This window comes from Callorhinchus milii, unplaced genomic scaffold (genome assembly GCF_018977255.1).
Source record: "Callorhinchus milii isolate IMCB2004 unplaced genomic scaffold, IMCB_Cmil_1.0 Scaffold8, whole genome shotgun sequence".
Taxonomy (NCBI): domain Eukaryota; kingdom Metazoa; phylum Chordata; class Chondrichthyes; order Chimaeriformes; family Callorhinchidae; genus Callorhinchus; species Callorhinchus milii.
Genome location: NW_024704749.1, coordinates 5245388 through 5269015, shown reverse-complemented (window position 1 = coordinate 5269015; position 23628 = coordinate 5245388). Strand labels below are relative to the sequence as shown.

General features: G+C 45.0%; 1 protein-coding gene across 2 annotated transcripts in view; it reads left to right on the top strand.

Moving 5' to 3' along the window:
- ksr2 (kinase suppressor of ras 2) overlaps positions 1-12313 on the top strand; it is an 83189-nt gene extending 70876 nt beyond the window's left edge. For both annotated transcript variants that reach the window (XM_042337805.1, XM_042337804.1), the window contains 5 exons: positions 1997-2093; positions 3837-3970; positions 10220-10351; positions 11377-11506; positions 11985-12313. In XM_042337805.1, the coding sequence (XP_042193739.1) occupies positions 1997-2093; positions 3837-3970; positions 10220-10351; positions 11377-11506; positions 11985-12146 (655 nt within the window). In that variant the 3' untranslated portion in view covers positions 12147-12313. The remainder of the gene's footprint in view (positions 1-1996; positions 2094-3836; positions 3971-10219; positions 10352-11376; positions 11507-11984) is intronic.
- Positions 12314-23628: the final 11315 nt, after the last annotated feature.

Sequence of the window (23628 nt, the reverse complement as noted above, 5' to 3'; positions counted from 1 at the left end):
CCAGGAAGGAAGGGGAGGGGGAAGTAGGGTGGGGTGGGGGGGCTCTTCGATGAGAAGGACGGGGTTCACCACGGGTCAAGGCCATTGGTGTGCTCGTTCAGAATGAGGCCGTGGATTGTGAGTGCTTTGCTTGAGAGGGAGAGGATGTTTTTGGAGAGGCAATGTGGATGGAGGCGGTGGTGGGGGAGAGCGTAGGGGAAGGGGTTCGGGGGGTGTTGTAGATTGTGTGGGGGGGGAAATGACTGTCGACAATAAGGGGGAAGGGGAGAGTACTGAGTGCGTATTTTGCAGGCAAACCCGGCAGCTACTGTGCACAGAGCAACATCCCATAAAACAGTCAGGAAGGGAATGATGCGTTGATTGTTGGAGGATTGTTTACTGGGACACCAGTGGGGAAACATCCCACCTCAGGTGACTCCCATCTGTGGCTTTCTTCCCACTGTGTCTGGGAACTCCGCACAATACAGTGGAGGAAATCTCACTGAGAGCTGATGCGTTCGAGTTCAAGGAACGTAGCCTTGAACTCAGAGCAAAGGTCGGTTACAAAAATAAATCCAAACACATTGCTTCACTTAAAGTCGTTGCGAGACTGTGTGGAATACAGCACACTACAATGCTTTTCGCCCACAAAATACACAGTCGCTCCACTTTACAATACATCCTGTGACACGCTTTGAGACGTCTCAATGACGTGACGAGGCGCTGTATCAAATGCAAGGATAATTATTATTAATGCCATAGAAGGCTGCACGTACAGAATGTAATACAATAATAATAATCCTTGCATTCGACACAGCGTCTTTCACGTCGGGCGAAAGTCTCAAAGTGCTTGACCGGATTGGCTGTAAATTCACAGGCGAATTAATGAAAAGTTCTAATTCCCCCATTAATATTTAAGGATTGAGCTTTGATCGCTGCTCAAATTAACAGTGGTTTCTCGAGTGCCGAAAGGAATGTAATGTGTTTGAGGTGAAATCGATCCAGTCTTTGTGTCTGAGTTATGGGGAGGGGGAGTGGGGTAGGGAGACGGAGGTGGGAGCCAGGAACTGTAGGGTGAAAGTTTGGAGCCTCTCCATATACACTCAATAAATCTCCAGATTGAAGATTCTGCTGCTTGTATGGTAGTAAACACCTCTTGTAGCGTTCTACACAACAGATGGGCACAGTTTGAAGACAAATTCATTGAGCTCCACAGCGTCCAAAGGGAGCTCGGAGGAGAATCATCAAACGATCGGTATTTTGTACCCTGCGTTGGAGAGAGAGCGAGGGGATGGGGTGCTTTGTGTGGACATTGATTGAAGTGCTTGAGGTAGCTGTCTGCCTCCTCCTCTGTGAGCAGATGTTTCTATATTGGTGGGGATGCCACGCAAAGCACGTTGCAGTGCCTTGGGAGATATGATTGCCGAAATAGCACTCCATGAATTGCGTTTGCCTGCCCGAGGTCTTATCGTTAATATTAATAATAACAATATAATATTAATATTACCTAATATTGGTAATAATCATATATTGTTAATAAGTGTATCTTATTATTATTAATATTCATTTATGTTAGCTCTGGGATTCTACCTTGCGTTCGATATAAATGCAAGTTGTTGTTCATTAATCCATAATATTTCGCCCACAAAATACACAGTCACTCCACTTTACAGCATATCCTGTGAAGCGCTTTGAGACGTCTCGACCACGTGATGAAGTGCTGTATCGAATCCAGTTATTTTTATCAATAATAATAAATAATCCTTGCAATTGATACGGCGCCTCATCACATCGTCGAGACGCCTCAAAGCGCTTCACAGTATTCGATGGTAACTGTAGTGACTGTGTGGTTTTGTGGCAAATGTGGCAGCTGATTTGCACAAGGCAATGGCCTGCAAATGTATGAAGTGATTTTATCAAGGTGGGGTGGAGGTCTGGGAGCGGAATTATCGTCCAGGACACTAGGAGAAACTCACGCAGTGATTTAATGTTCGTCTGCATTCTTTTTTTTCCCCAGCCTCTGCAAAGGAAGAACTCTATACTCTGTTGTAAGAGACGCAAAAATTGTGCTGGACGTCAACAAGACCAGGCAAATCGCTCAGGAGATTGTGAAGGTGTGTGAAGCGTCCAGCATTTTAAACGGGATTGAAAAAGCTAAACCCAAGATCAATAATAATAATAGCAATTGGCTGCTGAGTTTCGCCCACAAAACGCAGTCACTACACTTTGCAGTGTATCCTGTGAAGCGCTTTGAGATGTCTCGAAGACGTGACAAGGCGCTTTATCAAATACAAGGATTATTATTATTATTAATAATACTTTTGGACTCACCGAGACAGTAGAACAAGAGGATACGGATTTAGAGTCACATAGGGTGGTTTCAGCACAGGCACCAGGAAGCTTCTCGTTACTCAGAGGATAATCAACGACTGGATCAAGGTTAGTAGGAAGGGTGGTTGAGGCCAGGGACTCATTTAACAAGCAGCTCGATGCTGTGATAGGGGGGATGAGATCGGACGGGCCGAAGGGACTTCTTCATACGAACCGATCTTGTGAAGGCGGAATGGAAAACCACAGAGTGAATAGATTGCTGTGTAACCTTAATAATAGCAGGAAAGGAATGGAAGGAAATGGTAGTATTGACGTATTTAACACTGATTCACAGTCCCTGGTGTCACCGAACAAAGCTAAGATGCACAACACACGTTAATGCTTCGGGTGGGAGCTTTAAATGAAAAAGATTCCGGTGAGGTTATGCACGTGATTCTCGCGCCAACCTGTGCCTAATATTCACCGGAATTAAAGAAAGCAGGGTGCGACATTCCGGGGGAGGGAACAGAGGGGTAGGGGGGGGTGCGAGTTGGGGTGGTGGGGGGAAGAGAATGCACATTCCATTCACATTGCTCAAGCGATTGTGAAGGTGAGTGAAGTGTACGGAGGGCGGCATATATTCAGTAAAGGCCTGATAATGCTAATAATACTCGCATTTGATGTAACGCCTTATCACGTCTTCGCGACATCTCAAAGAGCTTCACAGAATACATTGATATCTCGACCCCGGCTTAACTTGTCGCTACCAATGAAGTCATCGTGCTGTCAGTACCCCGGCTGCATTTATGTAGGTATTTATACATAAGCCTAACACTCCCCTGCTGATATCTCGTCACTGAGCCCCTTCCATCTTTGGGGTGACGAGTTATCAGGAATTTACTGTACGTGAAACTCTCTCCGTAGACAGGATCCGTGTAAGCACGGTGATGGGTTTCCTTCTGCGTGTGTCCGACGCCCGGCTGACCAAATAATATTTAAAAAATTCACATCTCGTCCAAATTGTATGAGGCCGTCAGATTGTTATCAGACGTTTTGTTTCCTCTTTCGGGTGGGCGTTTTCCGATTTGAAGTAAAGTTCCCCAAATTTGCAGTACTAAGGACAGTCCTGAATATGTTTTTACCCTTCTTCCCTCCCCACTACGACCCCTCTCCCACCCTCACTCTCCTGCAGGAGAGAAATTTTCAGAGCTTCCTTTGCGTTTTTGTGAACGTTTAATGCGTGTCAGTGCTCTGTTATTAATTATAATAGTAATCCTTGCACTTGGTATGGATATATATAATATATATATTCAACAACAACTTTCAAAAGGTACTTGAAGAGGAAAAAATTGCAAGGCTATGGGGAAAGAGCCGGAGAATGGGACTGATTGGGTAGCTCTTCCAAAGAGCCGGCACAGACACTATGAGCCGAATGGTCTCCTTCTGTGCTCTAATATTCCATGATTCTTTGATTCTATGCTATATACATCTATGTATAATTCAACTTGTGTTTCTGACGAACGGTCTTCTGGAATCTTTTCTTCAAGGGAATGGGCTACCTACACGCCAAAGGAATTCTTCACAAAGACTTGAAGTCCAAGAATGTATTCTACGACAACGGCAAGATTGTTATCACGGATTTCGGCCTCTTTGGAATCTCCGGAGCGTTGCAAGCGGGCAGGTAGAGTGAAAGCGCTGCCTCCGAACGAGCCGTTTAAACCCCCGGGCGATTTGACTGAGGCGTTCTTGTCGGAAAAGTCGCCTCTTCCCTTTACTCCGGACTTCCAGGCGAAACCGAGGAGATTGTCTCTCAGAATACTGTAGCGCGTTGATGCTGGAAAAGCAGCGAAAGCGGACAAGATAAAAGTGAATTAATAATAATCCTCACGTTCGATACAGCGGGAAGTCTCGGCAAAGTACTTTGCGGGATTTTACTGTAAAACACGGTGACTGTGTGCTATACAAGTGCAAATTGTTGTTGTTGGTTTCCCACCCCGCACCCCAGCACCCAAGCCTTGGCTTTTGCCAACCCGCACCTAATACAGAAAGAGAGTGTGTGCGCATTCCATCCCAGACACATCTACAGTCATGATTCGCTTTACACTATATTCTGGGAAGCGCTTTGAGACGTCTCAACGGGGTGATAAGGTGCTGTATCAAATGCAAGGATTATTGTTAATATTATTATTATTAAGATGAGACGCTCTTGTAGACTGAGACTAGCTGAAGTTTGGGTCTCGAGGTGCTTGATTGCCGATGAGACCTTAACTTGCGTTTTCAAGTTAACTTCATTTATTCCTACCACCACCACCCCGCCCCCCCCACTCTTCTATCTATCTTCAAGCTTAGATGGGGTGACCAAGAATGTGAAATATTAGCATTGCATGTTGCAGTTGAAGGGACACAGCATCAGAGAACAGCAGGTAATTAGAAATCACAGAGCAATGACTATCAGGACAAGCTTACCCACCAGGGAGGACTACAGCAGTAAGATCCTGGGGTGTGAGTGTCTGATGATGCACAACCCAAGAAAATCGATTCACAGAATGTAATCGCTATTCGCAGTCTAAAAGGAATCAAAAGGCAAACAGCACAGTTTTAATCACTTTCCTCCTTCAGTCTAATCACTTTGGGACGTCCTCCCGACGTGAAAGGCGCTCCATAAATGTAATTTTGTTGTTGTTGTTCTTTGGTATCATAACAATAATAATCCTTACCTATTCACACACCGCCTTTCGCGTCGGGAGGACGTCTCAAAGCGCTTCACAGGTCACGCTTTAAAGCCTAGTGACTGTGTTTTGTCAGAGAACGCAGCAGCCAATTTGCGCCCGAGAAAGTCCCTTGAACCGCCATCAAGTGAGTGAACAATTTTATCTGGGGGTGGGTGTCATGTCAGCCAGGTCACTAGGAGAAACTCCCTTCTCTTTGAATAGTGCCATGAGACTGTTTGTGGGACGCTGCTGTGCGCAATTGGCCTCTGCATTTCGCCCACAAAATACACAGTCAATTCACTTTACAGTATATTCTGTGAAGCGCTTTGAGACGTCTCGAAGATGTGATGAGGCGCTGTATGAAATGCAAGGATTATCATGATTATTATTATTATCTTTAACATTCACCTGAACAGGGACCTGTGTATAAATGCAGTCCTAATGGGAAGGGGTTGGAGTCGGGAGTCCACCTATAGCCTCAACGCCCAGGATTTGCTTCACGCTTCAGAACGTGAGCATTGACGAGCTCTCTGTGAGGAGTTGATGTTCCTGGGAGCGTTTTGTGAACAGATTTGCTACTGACGATTAACTAGCTGTGAAGGTTACTGTCTGGAAGCGACAATTTGAACAATTGAAAGGCTTTTAACTTCACGGGTGTGGGGTGGGATGGAGAGGTCAGATCATTAGCAGCAAGAACCATTGCTTTGATTGAATTTGATATGCAGAGTGACTTTGGGGGAGTTGGGGCAGGGGAGAGAAGGGAGAGTTGAGGGTTGTGTGTGTGTGTATGTGATGGGGGGCACCAAGTGTGGGGGGAAAGAGAGAGGCGACAAAGAAAACAAAACACTCGGAAGCGCTTCGTAGAATCACACAGCACAGAAGGAGGCCATTCGGCCTTTTGTGTCTATGCCGGCTCTTTGGAAAGACCTATCCAATTCAATCCCACTCCCCCGCTCTCTCCCCGTAGCCCTGCAAACTTGTCCTCCCAAATAATTATCTACTTCTCTCTTAAAAGTTGTTATCGAATCGGCATCTGTTCACCCTTTCAGGCAATGCATTCTACATCCCAACAACTCGCTGTGTGAAAAAATTTCTCCTCACCTCCCCTTTGTTTCTTTTAACAACTATTTCAAATCGGTGTCCTCGGGTTACCGACCCACCCGCCAGTGGAAATAATTTCTCCTTGTTCACCCTGTCAAATCCCCTCATAATTTTGAAAACTTCTATTAAGTTTCCTTTTAACCTTCTCTGCTCCAAGGAAAATAACCCTCGCTTCTCTAGCCTCTCTTGATAACTGAAGTCCCCCATTCCTGGTACCATCCTGGTAAATCGTCCTGTATCTCAGTGGTTGGAGCACTCGCCTTGCAAGCGAAACACCTGGGTTCAATCCCAGGCCGGGCGAAACCTTGGGCAAGTTTCCGTACTCCACACGCCTAATGATAATCCCTTCAAAAAACAAAAACAATAATAAATTGGTCATTTTCAATCCACGACTGTTTGTGGGACGCTGCTGTGCACAATTGGCTGCCACGTTTCGCCCACAAATATACAGTCAATTCACTTTACAGTATATTCTGTGAAGCGCTTTGAGACGTTGAGAAGACGTGAAAAGCGCTATATCAAATCCAAGGATTATTATTATGAATCTCCTTTGCACCCTCTCCAATGTCTTGACATCCTTCCTAAAATGTGGTACCCAGAACTGAACACAGTCTCTAGCTGAGGCCTAACCAGTGTTTATAAAGGTTCATCATATCTTCCTGATGTTTGTATTCTATGCCCCTATTTATAAAACCTAATATGCTTTTTTAACCGCTTTATCTACCTGTCCTGCCACCTTCAAAGATTTACTTATATGAACCCTCAGGTCTCTGTTCCTTCACCTCCTTAAGGATTGTACCATCAGCTTATTATTGCGTCTCCTCATTCTTGCTCCCAAAATGCATCACTTAGCATTTGTCCACATTAAACTTCATCTGCCATGTGTCTGCCCATTTTACAAATCTGTCTATGTCCATTTGCAGTCTGCTACTATCCTCTTCACTGTTTACTACATTTCCTTAGTATCATCTGCAAACTTGGAAATTGTACTCCCTATATCCAAGTCCAGGACATTTATATAGATCAAAAACAGCAGTGGTCCCAATACTGACCCGTGGGGGACACCACCGGACACTTCCCTCCAATCAGGAAAACAAACGTTCACCACCACTCTCTGCTTTCTGTCTCCCAGTCAGTTCTGTATCCGCTGCCACTGTCCCTTTAATACCGGCGGCTTCTATTTTGCTTACAAGTCTCTTAAGTGGCACTTGATCAAACGCCTTTTGAAAATCCATATAAACTACATTAACTGCACTACCTTCATCCACCCTCTCCATTACTTCATCAAAAAACTCTCAGGTTTGTTAGACATGATTTGCCTTTAACAAATCCATGTTGGCTGACCTTTATTAACCCATATTATTCTAAGTGAAAATTTATTTTACCCTAAATTATAATCTCTAGAAGTTTCCCCACTACTGACGTTAGGCTGACTGGCCTCATGTTCAAGGGTTGGCATTGAACCAGTCTCAGCTGCCCTGCCATATTCCCAGACCTGGTTTATATTGTTTTAATATAACTTATATATTTTATAATTATGCACCTCTTTTCCCCCTCGGCACCTAATTCCCACTCTCACCAAATTCCTTAATAAAATTCTCACTCTGTTCCACCTCATTCAGTTCCCTCCTTACACTGCTAGGCTCTCTGCTCAAGTGAGGCTCTCGCAAGGCTTCTCCTTTATATGGGACTCAAACAAAGGCACCCAGTTTCGACTGGTCAGCAGATTTTTTTAATCCCCAACACATGGCCTATGATTAACCGCTGATTGGTTTTTTTGCCCTCTTACATATAAGGTTGCCTCTCCCTCATGATAGATATCCCAGTCTTCTGTTGAATGGAAGAGTTCTCTCTCACTCTCTTGGTATCTCTCTCGCTCTCTTGTTAGCTCTCTCACTCTTGGTAGCTTTCTCGCTCTCTTGGTATCTCTCTCGCTCACTGGTATCTCTCTTGGTATCTCTCTTGCTGAAGAATTCCCACTCTCACCAAACTCCTTAACAGAATTCTCAGTCTGTTCCATCTCGTTCAGTTTCCTCCTCATGCTGCTGGGCTCTCTGCTCAAGAGAGTTTGAGTCACAATGTGGTACTTGTTAGCGGTGAAGCACACAGGAAATTCAATGACATGCTGTTCAACCTTAAAAGTATTTCTTTGACACACACAAAGCTGAAATTGTTTATGAGTGAGTGTGCAGCAATGCCCATGGTATTGTGGTCACATTTGAGGCCAAAGCTTTCTTCAAATGAAACCCAAATGACTGCTTTCCTGAAAGGCACGAAACGTTAATGTTGCATTAAGGTATCTGGGAATGAAGTTCTTTAGGGATTGACAGTAAAGGTTATCCGTTTAGTCTTTACTGATGAAAAAAGAAGACAGAGAGGCAGAGAGTGCTCTGTCTGCAATTTCTTCTGTCACTGATCATTGACCGTAAAACCTTCCACAAAGTTGCGGCACTTTACAGTGGCATCCTGCAAAGCGTTGTGAGACATCCTCCAGACATGAAAGGCGCAAGGATAATATTGATAATAAATAATAAATTCCTTGTGTATGATATCGTGTTTCATCCCGTTGCACAGATTCTTAACTGTTAGTTAAAGTAGTTAGGCTGTGTATTTGTAGGCAAACGAGGGAGCCAATTTGCACACAGCAACGTCTCCACAAACAGCCATGAAGTGAATGAGCGAATCAATGAATAATAATAATAATAATCCTTGCATTTGATACAATGCCTTATTACGCCATTGAGACATTGCAAAGTGCTTCACAGAATATACTGTAAAGTAGATTGACTGCATTTTGTAGGCGAAACCCGACAGTCAGTTTGCGCACAGCAGTGTCCCACGAATAGTCGTTTGTGGCGATTTTATTTGGGGGATTTTCAGCCAGGACACCGGGAGGAACTCCTCTCTCTTTTCGAATAGTGCCGTGAGACCTTTGACATTCACACGAACAGGCAGAGGGAACCTCTGTTTAATGTCTCACCTGATGGACGGCACCTCTGACAATGCAACCTACCCCCACCCCCCAGCACCGCAGCGGTGTGTCAGCTTAGACTATGTGATTCCAAGTCCCGACGTGGGGGCTTGAACCCACAACCTTCGGATTCAGAGGCGAGAGCGCTACCGACTGAGCCAGTCTGACACACATTATTGTCATCATAATTATCATTCTTGACTTGGTGGCTATCAGGTGGACTAAGCTAATTGGCAATCTTGTTCCCTTGCTCAGGTGCTAGTTTACATCGGTCAATATTCATTGTTTTGCCTGACCGGCTGGATCCAGACAGAATTTGCAGCTTCTCCTGACAAACTGAGCCAAATGTAATCAGCCAGTGGTGGGAACAGCCCACAGCAACATCCGCTCGTCTCTGTAATCAATTTTGATTTTGAACAGATTTCACGTCTGGCTGGGTTCAGTCAATTTTATAATCGGTTGTGATTGGGAACAAGTGTTCCAAGCATTTGACCCCACAATTCGAGATAATATTAATAACAACGCTAATAATAGCAATAATAGTCCTCGCATTTGATACAGCGCCTTATCACGTAAACAGCGCGTCTCGAAGCGCTTCACGGGATTTTACTGCAAAATAATCATAATAAATAATAATGCTTGCATTCGATATCGCAGCTTATCACGTCGTTGAGACGTCTCACAGACTATACTGTAAAGTGGATTGACCGTGTATTTTCTGGGTGAAACGCAGCAGCCAATTGCGCGCAGCAGTGTCCTGCAAACAGTCGGGAATTGAGTGACCAAATTTTTCTTTGGGGAGTGGGGGGAAGCAATCCGCCAATCGACTATCAACCAGGTCCCTACTTACTGCTCGGTAAACAGAGACATGTGGAGTAAGGAAACTTGCCTATGGTTTTGCCCCGCTTGGTAATCGAAACCTGGTCTTCTCGCTTGTGAGGCGAGCGCTCTAACCACTAGGCTACGGGACTCCATGTGGCGAGTGAGTATGACGTAGAGGAACCCAGCAGGCAATTCGCGCACAGCAAACATCCCCCAAAAAGCTGGGACGTGAATGCTCGAATCTCTGCTTCCGTACAGATTTATCGGAGTACTGTTTACTGCGGTTCGTGTGGGTAATTTAAATTTTATTCTCTTTAACTTCCAGAAGAGAGACTGAGTTGAGGATCCCAAATGGCTGGCTGTGTCACCTGGCTCCTGAAATCATTCAGCAGCTCTCCCCCGCTACAGATGAAGACAAGCTCCCGTTCTCTAAGCAAGCGGATGTCTTTGCATTCGGGTCAGTTGTGTGTTGTGTCAGGAGATAGGCATGAGAATGTCTGATTTGGATTCTTATCAAAAAGAAATAAGTGCAAAAAGTTGGGAGAGACTAGTTGCTGACTCACATTTTTTATTTCCCAAAAAGTAGAGGAGTCGCTTGCTATCAGTTAGTGGAATATATGTAAATCAAAATACAATACATACAGTAGAGCTAAGGCTCACACTTCTGGTGATTTTACAAACACTGCAGCAACACTGTCAATGTTGTTGAGAGAAAAGGACGAAACAAATTAAAAAGATAATAATAATAATAATCCAGCGCCTTTCAGATCAGGAGGACGTCTCAAAGCGCTTCACAGGATTTTACTGCAAAGTACAGTGACTATGTGTTTTTGTGATATTTGCTGTAAGGCAGGTGCTATAATTGACGCAGAGGTTAATCGTATCAGATTATATGAATTCTCCAATTAGGCAAATTCATCACAATGGCATGTTTGCATGTGTTTGAATAAGACGTGTGATTTTTGTGTTGTTGTTCGAGCTCCAATTAAAGTCTCGAGAGTTTTTCACGTCGAGAGAGAGCTAAAGGTACTGTGTTATCATAAGAACAACAACAATGATTTGCTTTGACAATCTTATCTTCCATAAAACCATTCCTACTCATTGAATAATAACGTCTAATAATATACTGTAACAATAATCCTTGGGTTTGTCATGCGCCTTGTCATGTCTCAAAGCGCATCGCAGGATTGTACAACTACAACAACTTGCACTTACATAGCCCTCCCCCCACCCCCATGCCGGGTAACGTCCTGGAGCGCTTTTACTGGAGTGGCGTGACTGTGCATCTCGGAGCGGATTCTACCGTGAAGTGCAGTGACTGCACTTTGTGCGGGCGAACCTGGCAGCCAATTCGCGCACAGCTGTGAAGTGAGCGACACCTTACGGGAGGGGGAAGAATCTCACTTGCGGTCAGGCCTTCAGGAGACGTAGTGCGGTGCTGGTTTTGGGGGTTTGAAAGAGATGTGTTATCTTTTACGACAGAACCATGTGGTACGAATTACACGCACGAGAGTGGCCTTTCAAGAACCAGCCGACGGATGCGATCATATGGCAAGCAGGACGGGGAATGAAACCTAACCTAACCCAAATCGGCATGGGGAAGGAGATTTCGGTACGTAGGAAGCGCTCGAGTAATAGCGACCGCTATTTTTTTTTTCCTTTTCGTTTATACATTTAAACGCGTCCGTCTGAATTTTCTTCTTTGCTCCGCCATCAGACACCATTACACTCGTCTGCCACAGAAAAGAAAAATTCTTTGCAAGAAGAAAAAAAGACGGGGGTGGGTGGGGGGGTCAATGCTGAGCCTGGGGAAGCGGGGGGAGGTGACCGTAGGCAGGGTTGAAGAGGAAGGTCTTCGATCGTGCCCATGGCATCGAATCTATTATTTTTGGGGGGAGCTTATTTGCGACTTTATACCTTCTGTGGTCAGGTGTTCATAAACTGGGTCTTTCCACGGCGTTTAGCCTTTTTGTTCTGGGAACAAGCGAAGGGAATGGGCTAAAGTGCTACGGTTCAGTGGGGATTGTTGGGCTGCTGCATGTGAATGTTTTCAATCCAAGTGTTCCTTGTCCATTTCGTGCCAATTCCAGGATATCCTGCTTTTCTGTTGGGCTTACGAACAGGAAGACCGTCCCAGCTTCTCCAAGCTCATGGAGCTGCTGGAGAAACTGCCCAAGCGAAACCGCCGCCTCTCCCACCCAGGGCACTTCTGGAAGTCAGCTGAGTACGTTTCCCTTAGCTCCAATGTGTGAAAGGATTCAGTATTCGCACTGATGGAATTTTGGATGCAGTCTTAACATTTCACGCGTCACATCAGAGGGAGGGCTGGGGATGAGGATGGGAAGGGTTGAGGAAGCTTTAACCTCAAGGGGATTGTTCTAACTTCTCCACCACCCAACCGAGGAGATGCATCAGTTGATAGCCCGAAACCGCCCTCCTCCCCACCCTCCCACCACCCCCCCACCCCACCACCCCCAAAAAAGAGAAGAACGCGAGAGGAGACACACAGAGAGCGAGAGAGAGAGAGAGAGAGAGAGAGAGAGAGAGAAAGAGAGACAAAGAATGTGTGTTAACATGATCCAAAACCCCTGTGATGGAGCAGTCAGAAACGAACACACTTTTTTTGGCCAGGTTTTCCTCTGAAGCGGGGGAAACCAAGGGGGCAAAGAGATCGGATGGAGATTGGAGATACCACCTTGGCTTCGGCTGATAGGACTTTATTCATGTCTGGAGGTGTTGACATCCAAGGAGGCATAAGGTAATGGAGAGATGGAGAGAGAGAGAGCGAGAAAGAGAGAGAGAGAGAGAGAGAGAGAGAGAAAGGCGCTCAACTGGGGGAAAAAAATAAATACATGTGAAATCTCATGAATGGATGGGAGGGGGTTGTATTTGTGTGTGGGGTGGGGTAGGGGTGGGGTGAAACAACTACCAAACCATTACCTTTCTGGTCATCTTGTGCTTGCTCAGTCTCTGGGTTTGTCTGAAAGAAAGCTGTCCATTCAACCCCCTCCCCCATGAAAACCTGATAAGACCACATTTTTGGGGAGGGGGTGTGGGGTTGGGGGGAGAGATGGGGGCGAGGGGCTGGGAGAAAAGAGATGAATAATGACCTGGAGCTTGGTGTGGTCCGTTCTGAATTTTTTTCTTCTTCAACTGTATGAAAGTTCCTGGAAATAAAATAGTATTTTAAATCTATGCGATGCAAACTGACTTCATATTCTTGACCAATGTGATCCTATCAGGTTTAACATTTTTTTCTGCTTTTTTTTTGGGTGGGGGTCAGTGTGGGTGTCTTGACCCATCACTGTGCTTAAGAGTATCCAAACCAGACCAAGAGTCCCATATACATATATCTCTGCAGGTGGCAATTCCCCTTAGTATGGAATGCGCACTCTCTCTCTCTCTCTCTCTCTCTCTCTTTCTCTCTCCCCCCTCCTCGGAGGGACACACCCTTCTTCCCTACTTTTGGAGAGTATTAGGCTTAGTTGGGATAGAGCCAAGGGTGTGAGGGACCTTAAGAGTGTGCATTGGAGTTCAACCAGCTAAACCCTGCATGGAGAGAGGCCTGCGTGGCAAGCTTTCCTGCGTTGGTTTGCCCAGTTAGGACCACCCTATGTATAGAAACGACACTCAAAACCCCAGTGTTTGCTCTTTCCTAAGACAATAATAATGGACACGTTACATCTGGGTTCGTTACCAAAGGAATGGTGAGGGTTGAACGATGAACTCACTGGAGCTTTCTCGTTCTTGCCGCTATATACAGTCAGGATTCTGATGTTATCTCTGCTTGTGAGCAACTTTTGCGTCGATCTTGAATTGTCACATGCAGCAAGAATCTAGTGTTTTGAGTGTGGGAGGGAGAGAAAGAACAGCTGATCCCAAGACAGTCTAGACTCTGTGCTCTCTCCCCTTCACATAACTTCACTGCCTCTTGTCTCTTTCTACCTCTCAATACCATCTCTTTTCCCAGCTGATGACACCCCCCCCCAATCTCATCTGCCTCAATTTTTTTTTCTTGATACAAATATTGAAATGGTTTTCGACGCACCATAAGGAGAGCGCGCGTTTCACATTCAAAACTAATAGTAATAAGTTGGTCACTTCAATCCACGATTTGGTGGGATGTCGCTGTGCGCAATTTCCTGCACGTTTGAGCCACAAAATATACAATCAATTCATATTTACAGTATATTCTGTGAAGCATTGTTCTGGGTTTACTGTCTCAATCCCCTCAGAGAGGTTTACATGACTCAGTTTTCTTATTCAGAGGAATTCCACTCAATTCTAGACTTACTCTATTGGCAGAGAGTTTCAGAGCGTCAAGAATGTGCCTAATTTTTGGATTTATTCTGAACTTTGAAGTGGCTTTCTTGGTAGCTACTTAGAAACACTCACAGAAATACCGGCTTCAGAAAACATTTTGCGACAGCAACAACAACTTGCATTTATATAGCGGCCTTCACACGGGCCAGGGTTTCGGAAGGGCTTGAGGGCGCTTTGAAGAGCTGCGTTTAAGAATTTTCCAAATTTTGGGCACTGTAAAATGCTCTGGCAAAATTGCGAACTTCAAATATTCTTGCGTTAAGTTAAATTAAAGTGCTTCACTTTCTGCTGTGTGAAATAACACAGTCCAGCAGTTATGAATCGTGTGAACCACTAGGGAGCATGACTCCAAACCATGACACCCAAGTACAGCTAACTCTAGCCTCAAGCCAAACCATTGGGTTTCTACTATGACACTGGTCAACTTGACCTGACATTGACTATCGATATGGTTCGTTCACAAAAAGGGGCAAGGGGATTTCTCCCCAGTGTCCTCACCGCCAGTCCCCCGGAATGAGAGCAAGAGAGAGAGAGAGAGAGAGAGAGAAAGAACGAGAGAGAATATATACCAGAAAAGTGTTCAGCTTTTTCTTTCCGCCAATGGATAAGCACTTTCTACTGTTCCCGTCCACATCAACAGCAACGACTTGCATTTATATAGCGGCCTTCAATGTTGAGAACCATCCATTGGAAGCCAACTCGGGCTTTCCTGTTTGTTTGCGTTCGATTGCAGAAATATTATTTCGCTTTTAAATCTTGCACCCGGTTGTACGTTTATGAAACGCCCTTAAAAACGATTATAGACAACATCCATGTTTGTGTTCCTCTGCAAAATACACAAAACCATGTCACTTTGTTGCATTTCATACAACACTTTTTTGGTGCCTCGGATTTGAGCATTTATTTACTCAATGTCCCTCGCTCCTTGTCCCGTCCTTATGACTGCAGTAACATTAATAACAATAATAACAAATTACATCTGTAAAGCGCCTTTCATGTCGGGAGGACGTCCTAAGGCACTGGACAGTCAGGGATTTGGACCCGAGCTGGGGGTTGGGATCAGGGGGTGATTGGAGGGTAGGGAGGATAGGGGTAGGAGGACAGGGATGGTAGGGATAGGAGAGCAGGAAGGGTAGGGATAGGAGGGTGGCTGAAGGCACGGTTGAAGAGAAGGGTCTTGGGACGCGCTTTGAAGGGGGCAAAGCAAGGAGCAAGTTGAAGGGACTGGGGGATGGAGTTCCAAAGGGTGGGGGCAGAGAAGGCTGAACAATAATAATAATCCTTGCATTTGATATCACGTCGTTGAGACGTTTCAAAGCCCTTCACAGAATATATTGTAAAGTGGACTGACTGTATTTTGTGGGTGAAACGGTTCCTAATTCAAAGATCAGGGCGCTATTTTTTTTTCCGCTCCCAATTTCGCCCCCAGCTTTACCATCTGTAATCAGAAAGCACAGGAGCATTGCGTCATCAAAGAACAGAAATAGCATAGTTAGTAGTCTTCTATTTTAGATATTGAGTTTGGTTGATGTTGCTAAGGGTAATCACATAAACCAGCCTTAGCAACAGATGCACGTATTAGTTTTTTTGATCGCATTGCTCTGTGGGAATGGAACAGCTTAAAAAAACGTAGTCAATATTTACTATTGACTGAAAGCTGACTGAATATTTTACTGGAGTTTTTTTTTCACCAACGGGCTTGCGAGATAGATAATAATAGCGAAATGCGGAGGTGGTCGCTGGCTGAAAGCATCTAATGGGGTAAATAATAATAATAATAATCCTTGCATTTGATAAAGCACCTTATCACGTCTTCGAGACGTCTCAAAAAAAATACTTTCAATAAACCGTAGAATGAATTGGCTGTATGTTTTGCGAGACAAAATTCCATGGCTGTTTGTCGGACTTTGCCGTGCGCAAATTGGCTGCCATTTTTGCCCACAAAATACGGTGACCGATCGGAGGTGTCTGTTTAGATGCACTTTAAGGATCCCGTAGCATTATTCGAAGAGAGAATGGAGTTTCTCTCGGTGTCCTGACCGACAGTCCCCCAGATAAAATCGGTCACTGTTCGTGGGACGTTTGCTGCATGTAAATGAGCTGCTGTGTTCACCTAACCTACAAGTATACAGTCACTACACTTTGCTTTGAGACTTCCTCCTGACGCAAAAGGCACTGTACCAAATGCAAGAATTATTGTTATTAATATTAAGATGAAATGCAGTGAAAAGAGCACTATTTTATTTTTGAAAACATGCTTTTTCTCTGTGCTGTCTTATTGGCAGCTGAAGTCCAGAAATTCCGCCCGATCTTAGCCTTTAGCCTTAAAGTTTAAGGCAGCACAGAATTGTAAACGATTCTGAAAGTCCGGCATAATTTCGAAGCCTATGGAGACGAAAGGGGTGAAGAAAGGGAAAGACGATCACGGATTCAGGTTCATTTTATGCGTTGAGGGCAGGGTTGGGGGGGAGGGAGTATTTCATTGGAGAGTAATTGTGATGAAAGATTGCAAACAGCATCCTATTTTGTTCTAATTCAGCAATGAGGATGGAAGAATTACTCAATTATTGCCCTCTTAAGATTCATTGGAGGGCCCTTGCAATTATAGCGTAATGAGCTTTTACCAAACATCGATTCTTCAGAACGAAACAATAATTTAAATTAATTTTTTTTAAAAAAATAACACAATTTTGCTGCCCTTCCGAATTGTAACATTTGAAAATCAGCTAATTATATACTGAATGCTTTTTCTCTCCCACCACCTTGGTTCATCAAATTTCTAAGCGATTGCTGGAAGATATGGAGCTTAATTAAAAATAAAAATCTGGCTCGTTACAATGAAATAAGGGTTAAAATGAATAAAACCAATTTTGCTGCTCATCTGCATATTAACATTTAAGAGACTTATGGGTTGTTCTGGCAGAGGAGTGGAAAGGTGATAATAACAATAATAATCCTTACTTTTGATATTACGCCTTATCATGTTGTTGAGACATCGCAAAGCACTTCACAGAATATACTATTAAGTGAATTGATTGTACATTTTGTAGTCTGTCTGCCCCCACGCTCTGGAACGCCATCCTACATTCCCTTTTCCCCTTCAAGACCTGTCTGAAGACCTTCTTTTTTGACGGTGAACTCGGACACCTTCCTCCCCCGACCCTCCCTGCACGACACCCCTCCTGATCCCAACCCCCAGCTTGGGCGCAAAACTTTGACTGTCCAGCACCTTGGGAAGTCCTCCGGACGTGAAAGGTGCTTTACAAATGTAATTTGTTGTTCTTGTTGTCTGGACCCGGGTGGATTTTCTCCCTGTTAGACCTGGGCTCTAATGGAAGTGGATTACAGCAGCCCCCAGGGGTAATTGAAAGCATTAGAAAGACGCTGAAATAATACTTGATTGTATATGTTTTGCAGTTGTTTAAAACTGCTTGTGTTAAGTAGGAGAAAGTTAATAAATACAAACTCAATCAGCAGAGACTGCCAGTCTCCAACCAGCAAGAAATCATAGATCTAATCCACTGGCATGCCGCGAGCGCATGTATTATTCCCACAGAAGACTTGCACCATATCAGACACTAGACAAACAGATTAAGGTTCCCTCCTGCTCTCAGCTAACACCAGCTCACCCACAAGTAACGGTGTCAGCTCACTCTCCAATCGACAGAGCCTGGCTCCCGGTCTCAAATCCTCTTGTCCAGGCTGATGTTACAGTGCAGGGGTGGGGGTGGGGAAGCCTTGAACTGTACTGGCAAAGGTGCCGTCTTTCGAATGAGACGTTCATACCGAGGCCCCGTCTTTGCCTCTTCAGGTGGTCGTTATAGATCGCTCGAAAAGTGAAGGGAGTTTCTTTTCCTGGTTGGCAAGTCCCTTACCTACCCCAACGCCCCCAACCGATAAAATTGGTCATTCACTTCATAGCTGTTTATGGGACATCGCAAATTGGCTGCCTGGCTGGCTTAGCATCAATTTAAAGACAAAATAGGCTCACAGGCTAAGACCAGGTGAAACTCAGTGTCTGCGGCCTCATTTAGGAGTTCCATAGAATAGGTGGACGTTCAACTTTTTTCACACAAAGGGTTGGGGAAATCTGGAACCCTCTCCCACCCAAAAGGCTATGGATGCTGGCTGGATCCATTCAAATTTCCCAGACCGAAGTGGATAGATTTTTGTTAGGTCAGGGTATTCAGGGATATGGGGCAAGGGCGGGTAATTGGAGTTGAGGTACAGACCTGCCACGATCTTATAGAATGGCGGAACAAGCTCGAGGGGCTGAATGGACTACTCTCCTGTTCCCGTGTTGCTAAACTTCACCGGTTACTTGAAGGGTCACTGGCCGTTCTCTCACAACTGTACACTAACCAGACTCTGCATGGCCAAATGTTTGGTGTCTTATGTGCTACTCGGTCCAATTTGCTTGCAAGTCACTGTTAAAAGTCACACGTGTCAGTACTTAGCATGTTTTTTGTGAATAGTGGCCTTGACAGCTGTGTCAAAATGCAAAAAGCCAACAAGTAAAGCAAGCGTTTTTCCTCCTTTTTTTTATATATACTCTGAACCTGTATAGTAATGAAGCAGATTTAATGAGTACTGTACCGCGTAATGTCAATGTAAGTAATTGATTGCCTGTGACAGAATGGGTCGGAATGAGATTCTTTTTGTTAACCCCAATTTTTTTTTCAACCCGTCGCTTATTTCATCTCAAAAGAACAAATTCCAAATTTCTGGTGCAAGGTTTAAATCTTTCTCTTAATGTAAATTTTGTACAGTGAACATTTATAAAGTTTTTCTACACTTTAAGAAAGTATTTATAATTTCATCTGTTCCCAATCGAATCGAATATCCACCGAATCGAATCGCCTCTTTTGAGCGGCAGATATCAACTTGTGTTTTTCGTGCAAAGTTTGGTGAAGTTTACGATGTTCGAATTATTTATGCCAATAAAGAATTTGAGAAACCATCACATTTGCAAGGCTGCATGTACTACTGTGATACTACTTTGTGTCCCTTTTCTTGTATTGATAATTGTCAGCGTCATAAGATTGCAAGATGTTAATACGATCGTCAGCTGTTAACTTGGCCGAGTCACCCCCAAGTCCTGTAGCTCAGTGGTTAGAGCACTCGCCTTGCAAGCGAGACACCTGGGTTCAATTCCAGGCAGAGGGCGAAACCTTGGGCAAGTTTCCTTACTCCACACTCCTAATAATAATCCCTCCAAAGAACAGAAACAATAATAAATTGGTCACTTTCAATCCACGACTGTTTGTGGGACATTGCTGTACGCAATTGGCTGCTGCGTTTCGCCCACAAATATACGGTCAATTCACTTTACAGTCTATTCTATGAAGCGCTTTAAGATGTCGAGAAGACGTGAAAAGCGCTATATCAAATGCAAGGATTATTATTATATTATTATTAAGTCAGCAGGTTGTGGGTTCAAGCCCCCACGTCAACCCAACCGAGCCGTGAGTGGTTCCATTTTTTCCTTATGGCGTAAATCAAGAAAAATTCAGTCGAGAACATTTGTTGGCCGACCAAAAAAGGTTGTCCACCACTGATTCTCCAGTGGTCAGTGGTACCCGAGAGGCAGTTGCATTGTTAGAGGCGCCGTTCTTCGGATGCGACGTTTAACCAAGATTCCCGTCTGTGCCTGTTCAGGCGGACGTTAAATGATCCTAATCTGATAAAGAGTAGGGAGTTTCTCCCAGTGTCCTGACCCACTATCCCCCACGGTCGAAAAAAAATGGTTGTTGGAACATTGCTGTAGGGAAATTGACTGCTGCGTTGTCTACAAAATACACAGTCACTACACTTGTTCATAAATCTCTTGAGGCGCTTTCAGAAGTCCTTCACACGTAAAAGAACCGACTCCCCCATCCCTTCTTCTTCCCCAAATGGAGTCAGTAGATTAAATTGAAAAACTCACCAGTCATTCAAATAAAACCAGTTACATCCATTGCCAGATGTAGCGAAGATCACACCAGTGTGCGAGTTGGACGAGACACAAATTGGACCCTTATAAGCCGGGGTTCTGTGAGCGCTCAGGTGTGTGATGAGGACCTTGATGATGGGTGAACGAGACCTGATGCTTACCAAGTTACCAGCCTTGGAAAACTATTGTGGAAAGCGACGCTCAGACACTGCGAGCTACGCGTCTCTATCCTCTCTCCGTACCTGCAGGAAGCTTCTATCCGGTCCACTGCAAATCGGACATTAATCATTTTAATCAGTGGACCCAAGGGCTGAGAGAGAGAGAGAGAGAGAGAGAGAGAAACTGCTGGATATAAACATACCCTAAAAATGGACATACGCACAGTGGGACTCACTCATCTTGCAGACAAATGTGTATCAGCCTGGCTCAGTCGGTAGCACTCTCGCCTCTGAGTCAGAAGGTTGTGGGTTCAAGCTCTCACGTCGGGGTTTGGGACTCATGTAATCTTGACTGACACTCCACTGCAGTGCTGGGGGGAGGAGGGGAGGGGAGGAGGAGAGGGGAGGGGAAGAGGGGAGCGCTATATTGTTGGAGGTGCCGTCCTTACGATGAGACGTTAAACTGGTGGTGGGTGATTCCTATTCAGGTAGTCATTAAAGATCTACCCGAAAAGAGAAGGGAGTCTCTCTCTCCCCCGGCGTCCTGGCCGACGATCCTCCAAATAAAATCGATCATTCACTTTGTGGCTGTTTGGGGGACATCAAATGGGCAGCAGTGTTCACCCACAAAATGCACAGTCACTACACTTTACAGTGAATCCCGTGAAGCGCTTTGAGGCGTCCTCCTGACACGGACGGCGCTGGGTCAAGCGCTGGGGGATTGTTATCACGTAATGCCCACACCCATTCCCGGTGGTGATACCAATTGTAACCTGTGCAGTTTAACTCCGTGTGTGTGTGTGTGTGTTTTCTTCACTCCTTCACACAACAGCGACAAGAAGAACAACTTGTATGTATGTAGCACCCTTCGTGCGGAGTATGCAAGCCAAACGGAAATGCCTAAAATAAACGATACAATAATGATCGCTGCAATGCCTTTCACTCCGGGAGGAGGTCTCAAAGCGCTTCACACGATTGACTGTGGAATAGAGCGACGGTGTGCGTGGAGCATTGCTGGCGAATGCTAAAGAAATACTAAAGAAACGGTGCCTTTCACGTCGGGAGGACGTCCCAAGGCCCTGGGCAGTCAGGGATTTGGACCTGGAGGAAAAGGTTACCTAAGTTTCAGCATATAGCTTCATATATATATGTGTGTGTGCATCAGTTAATGTGAGTGGAGAGAAGGTGCAGCAAATGGACATTTTCAAAGACTTGAACAGGTAACCCTGACGTACCTTAGACCTCAAAGATGAGGCCATCTCCTCTACTTTGGGTCCTGAGCAAACTAGCAGACCCTCAATGGTCAAGGGGAGTGGATGGTTAAACTTTGAGCTGGCTGTGAGGGGGGAGTTGCTCGTTGGGTTGAATAGTGGTAGTCAGACGAGTCGAATATTGGGGCGCAAACAGTTAAACATCGGACTGCGGGGTGCGTTTGTTTCGGCGTTTAAATGTGAAGGGTTAAATATCGGGGCTACGGTTAAAAGTATCCAAGCCAAAAGTCGTGCGAGTTCAGCGGTTTGCATTAGAAATTCTTCTGGGTCTAGAATGGAGTGGACTGTCTCTCCCCAAGATGAGAAGCACACTTCCCTGAAGCGTTAGGCAAACGTTGGCGAGAGCCAAGGTTTGGGGAACCCCCAAAGGGTGTGTTGCGGTGGGGGGTGTGGGGGCTGGGGGTGGGGGGGGGTGGCGCTGGTGATGGGAGAGGAGGGGAGGGGTTTGGGAGGTGGTAACTACTGTTAGAAAATCCAAATAAGAGACACTCGCCCGAATGGATTATATTGGTTTCTTTAATACTCAGAATCCCAATGGGTTAATACACTCGGCCAATTGGCTGCTACTCACGCATATAAGGTTACATAAGACTATATACTTGTATACAAATAATCAAACCATACTACCAAGGTCTAGTTGGTTGTTTCAGGTTTTCCAGCTTTCAATCTTCCGTCTAAAGCAAAGCACTTTCGAATCTTATAGCCTTCAATCTTCTATCTTAAGCGAAGCGGTTCCAAGTCTTCCAGCTTTCAATCTTCTATCTGGCCTGCAGACTGCTGCGGTCCTCCTCCTTCTTTTTCAAAGTGTTTCAATGGGGTCTTTTATGCCCCCTTTCACCCAATCATTTGTCAAACCTTGAGCCATATAACCAGGTCACCAAGGTCTCAAAAACATCTCAGGATGTGTAGTGCAGGGCCCCACCTCTTGTTTTCGTAACCCCCCCCCCCCGGTGTTATCCTGTTGTTACCACCCCTTTGTTCTGCTTCTTAACTCTACTTCCTTATCTTTATTATCCATCTGTCTCACATAATTCCGTCTATCGATTCTACCTTTTCAATCTTAAGTGCAGCCAGGTTTCCAAATCAACTGTCCCTTTCCCCTTAGCCCATAGTTCCAACGTTCCTGCTCTTTATTTCAACATATCATTTTGTATTAAAACTGCGCATCTCAACACCGCTGACTAGAGTTTAACCAGCTGAGAAAAAGAAAGTATTATTGTTGGGTTTATTATCTGAGGAATTGTTCTTTCTGCATAAATTTCCCCCCAAGACTGCATGATGAAGTCCAAAGCAGTTCTGAGCCTCTGCCCCGCCATGAAGGACTCTATCGAAATACAATGGAGTTCTGTAGCTTAGTGGTTAGAGTGCTCGCTTCACAAGTGAGATGACCTTTCGCCCACAAAATACACAGTCAATTCACGTCACAGTGTATTGTGTGAAACGCTTTGAGACATGTCGAAAACTTCCTAAGAGCGCTGTGTCAAAGGATGATATTATTATAAGTCGTTGTTATTGTTGTTGTCTTGTCCATCTCCAGCCTCTTGAAAGGTTCCTGTCTCTCAGGAGAGAAGTTGAGTCATCAACAGGCAGCCAAGGCTTGTGGCGATGCTCATCGAGGTCAAACAGCTGTCAGCAGGTTAGCCTCATGTCTCGGGCCAACGAACAAAAGCCGCAAAGAGAGTGTTCAGCGACGGCTGTTCGGGCTGGCTCGCAGCGAGAGCTCTGGGCTTGTCTCACTGCAGCTTCCTGTGACGCTCGAGCCCGGCTCATTAAGAGATTTTTCACGTGGACATTGACCATTTGATTAGCTCCAACCCACGCCCCCATCCCTACTCCTTGTCAAATGCTTGAAAACTCGTGAAAACACCAGCTGAATGATTTGAGGGGCGGATTGCTTTACCGGGGATAATATTTCCTTAAAAACAGAACAATTTGTTCACTCAGTCCTTGACTGTTTGTGGGTCACTGCTGTGCACAATTGGCTGCTGCGTTTCACCCACAATATACACAGACAATTCACTTTACAGTATATTCTGTGAAGCACTTTATC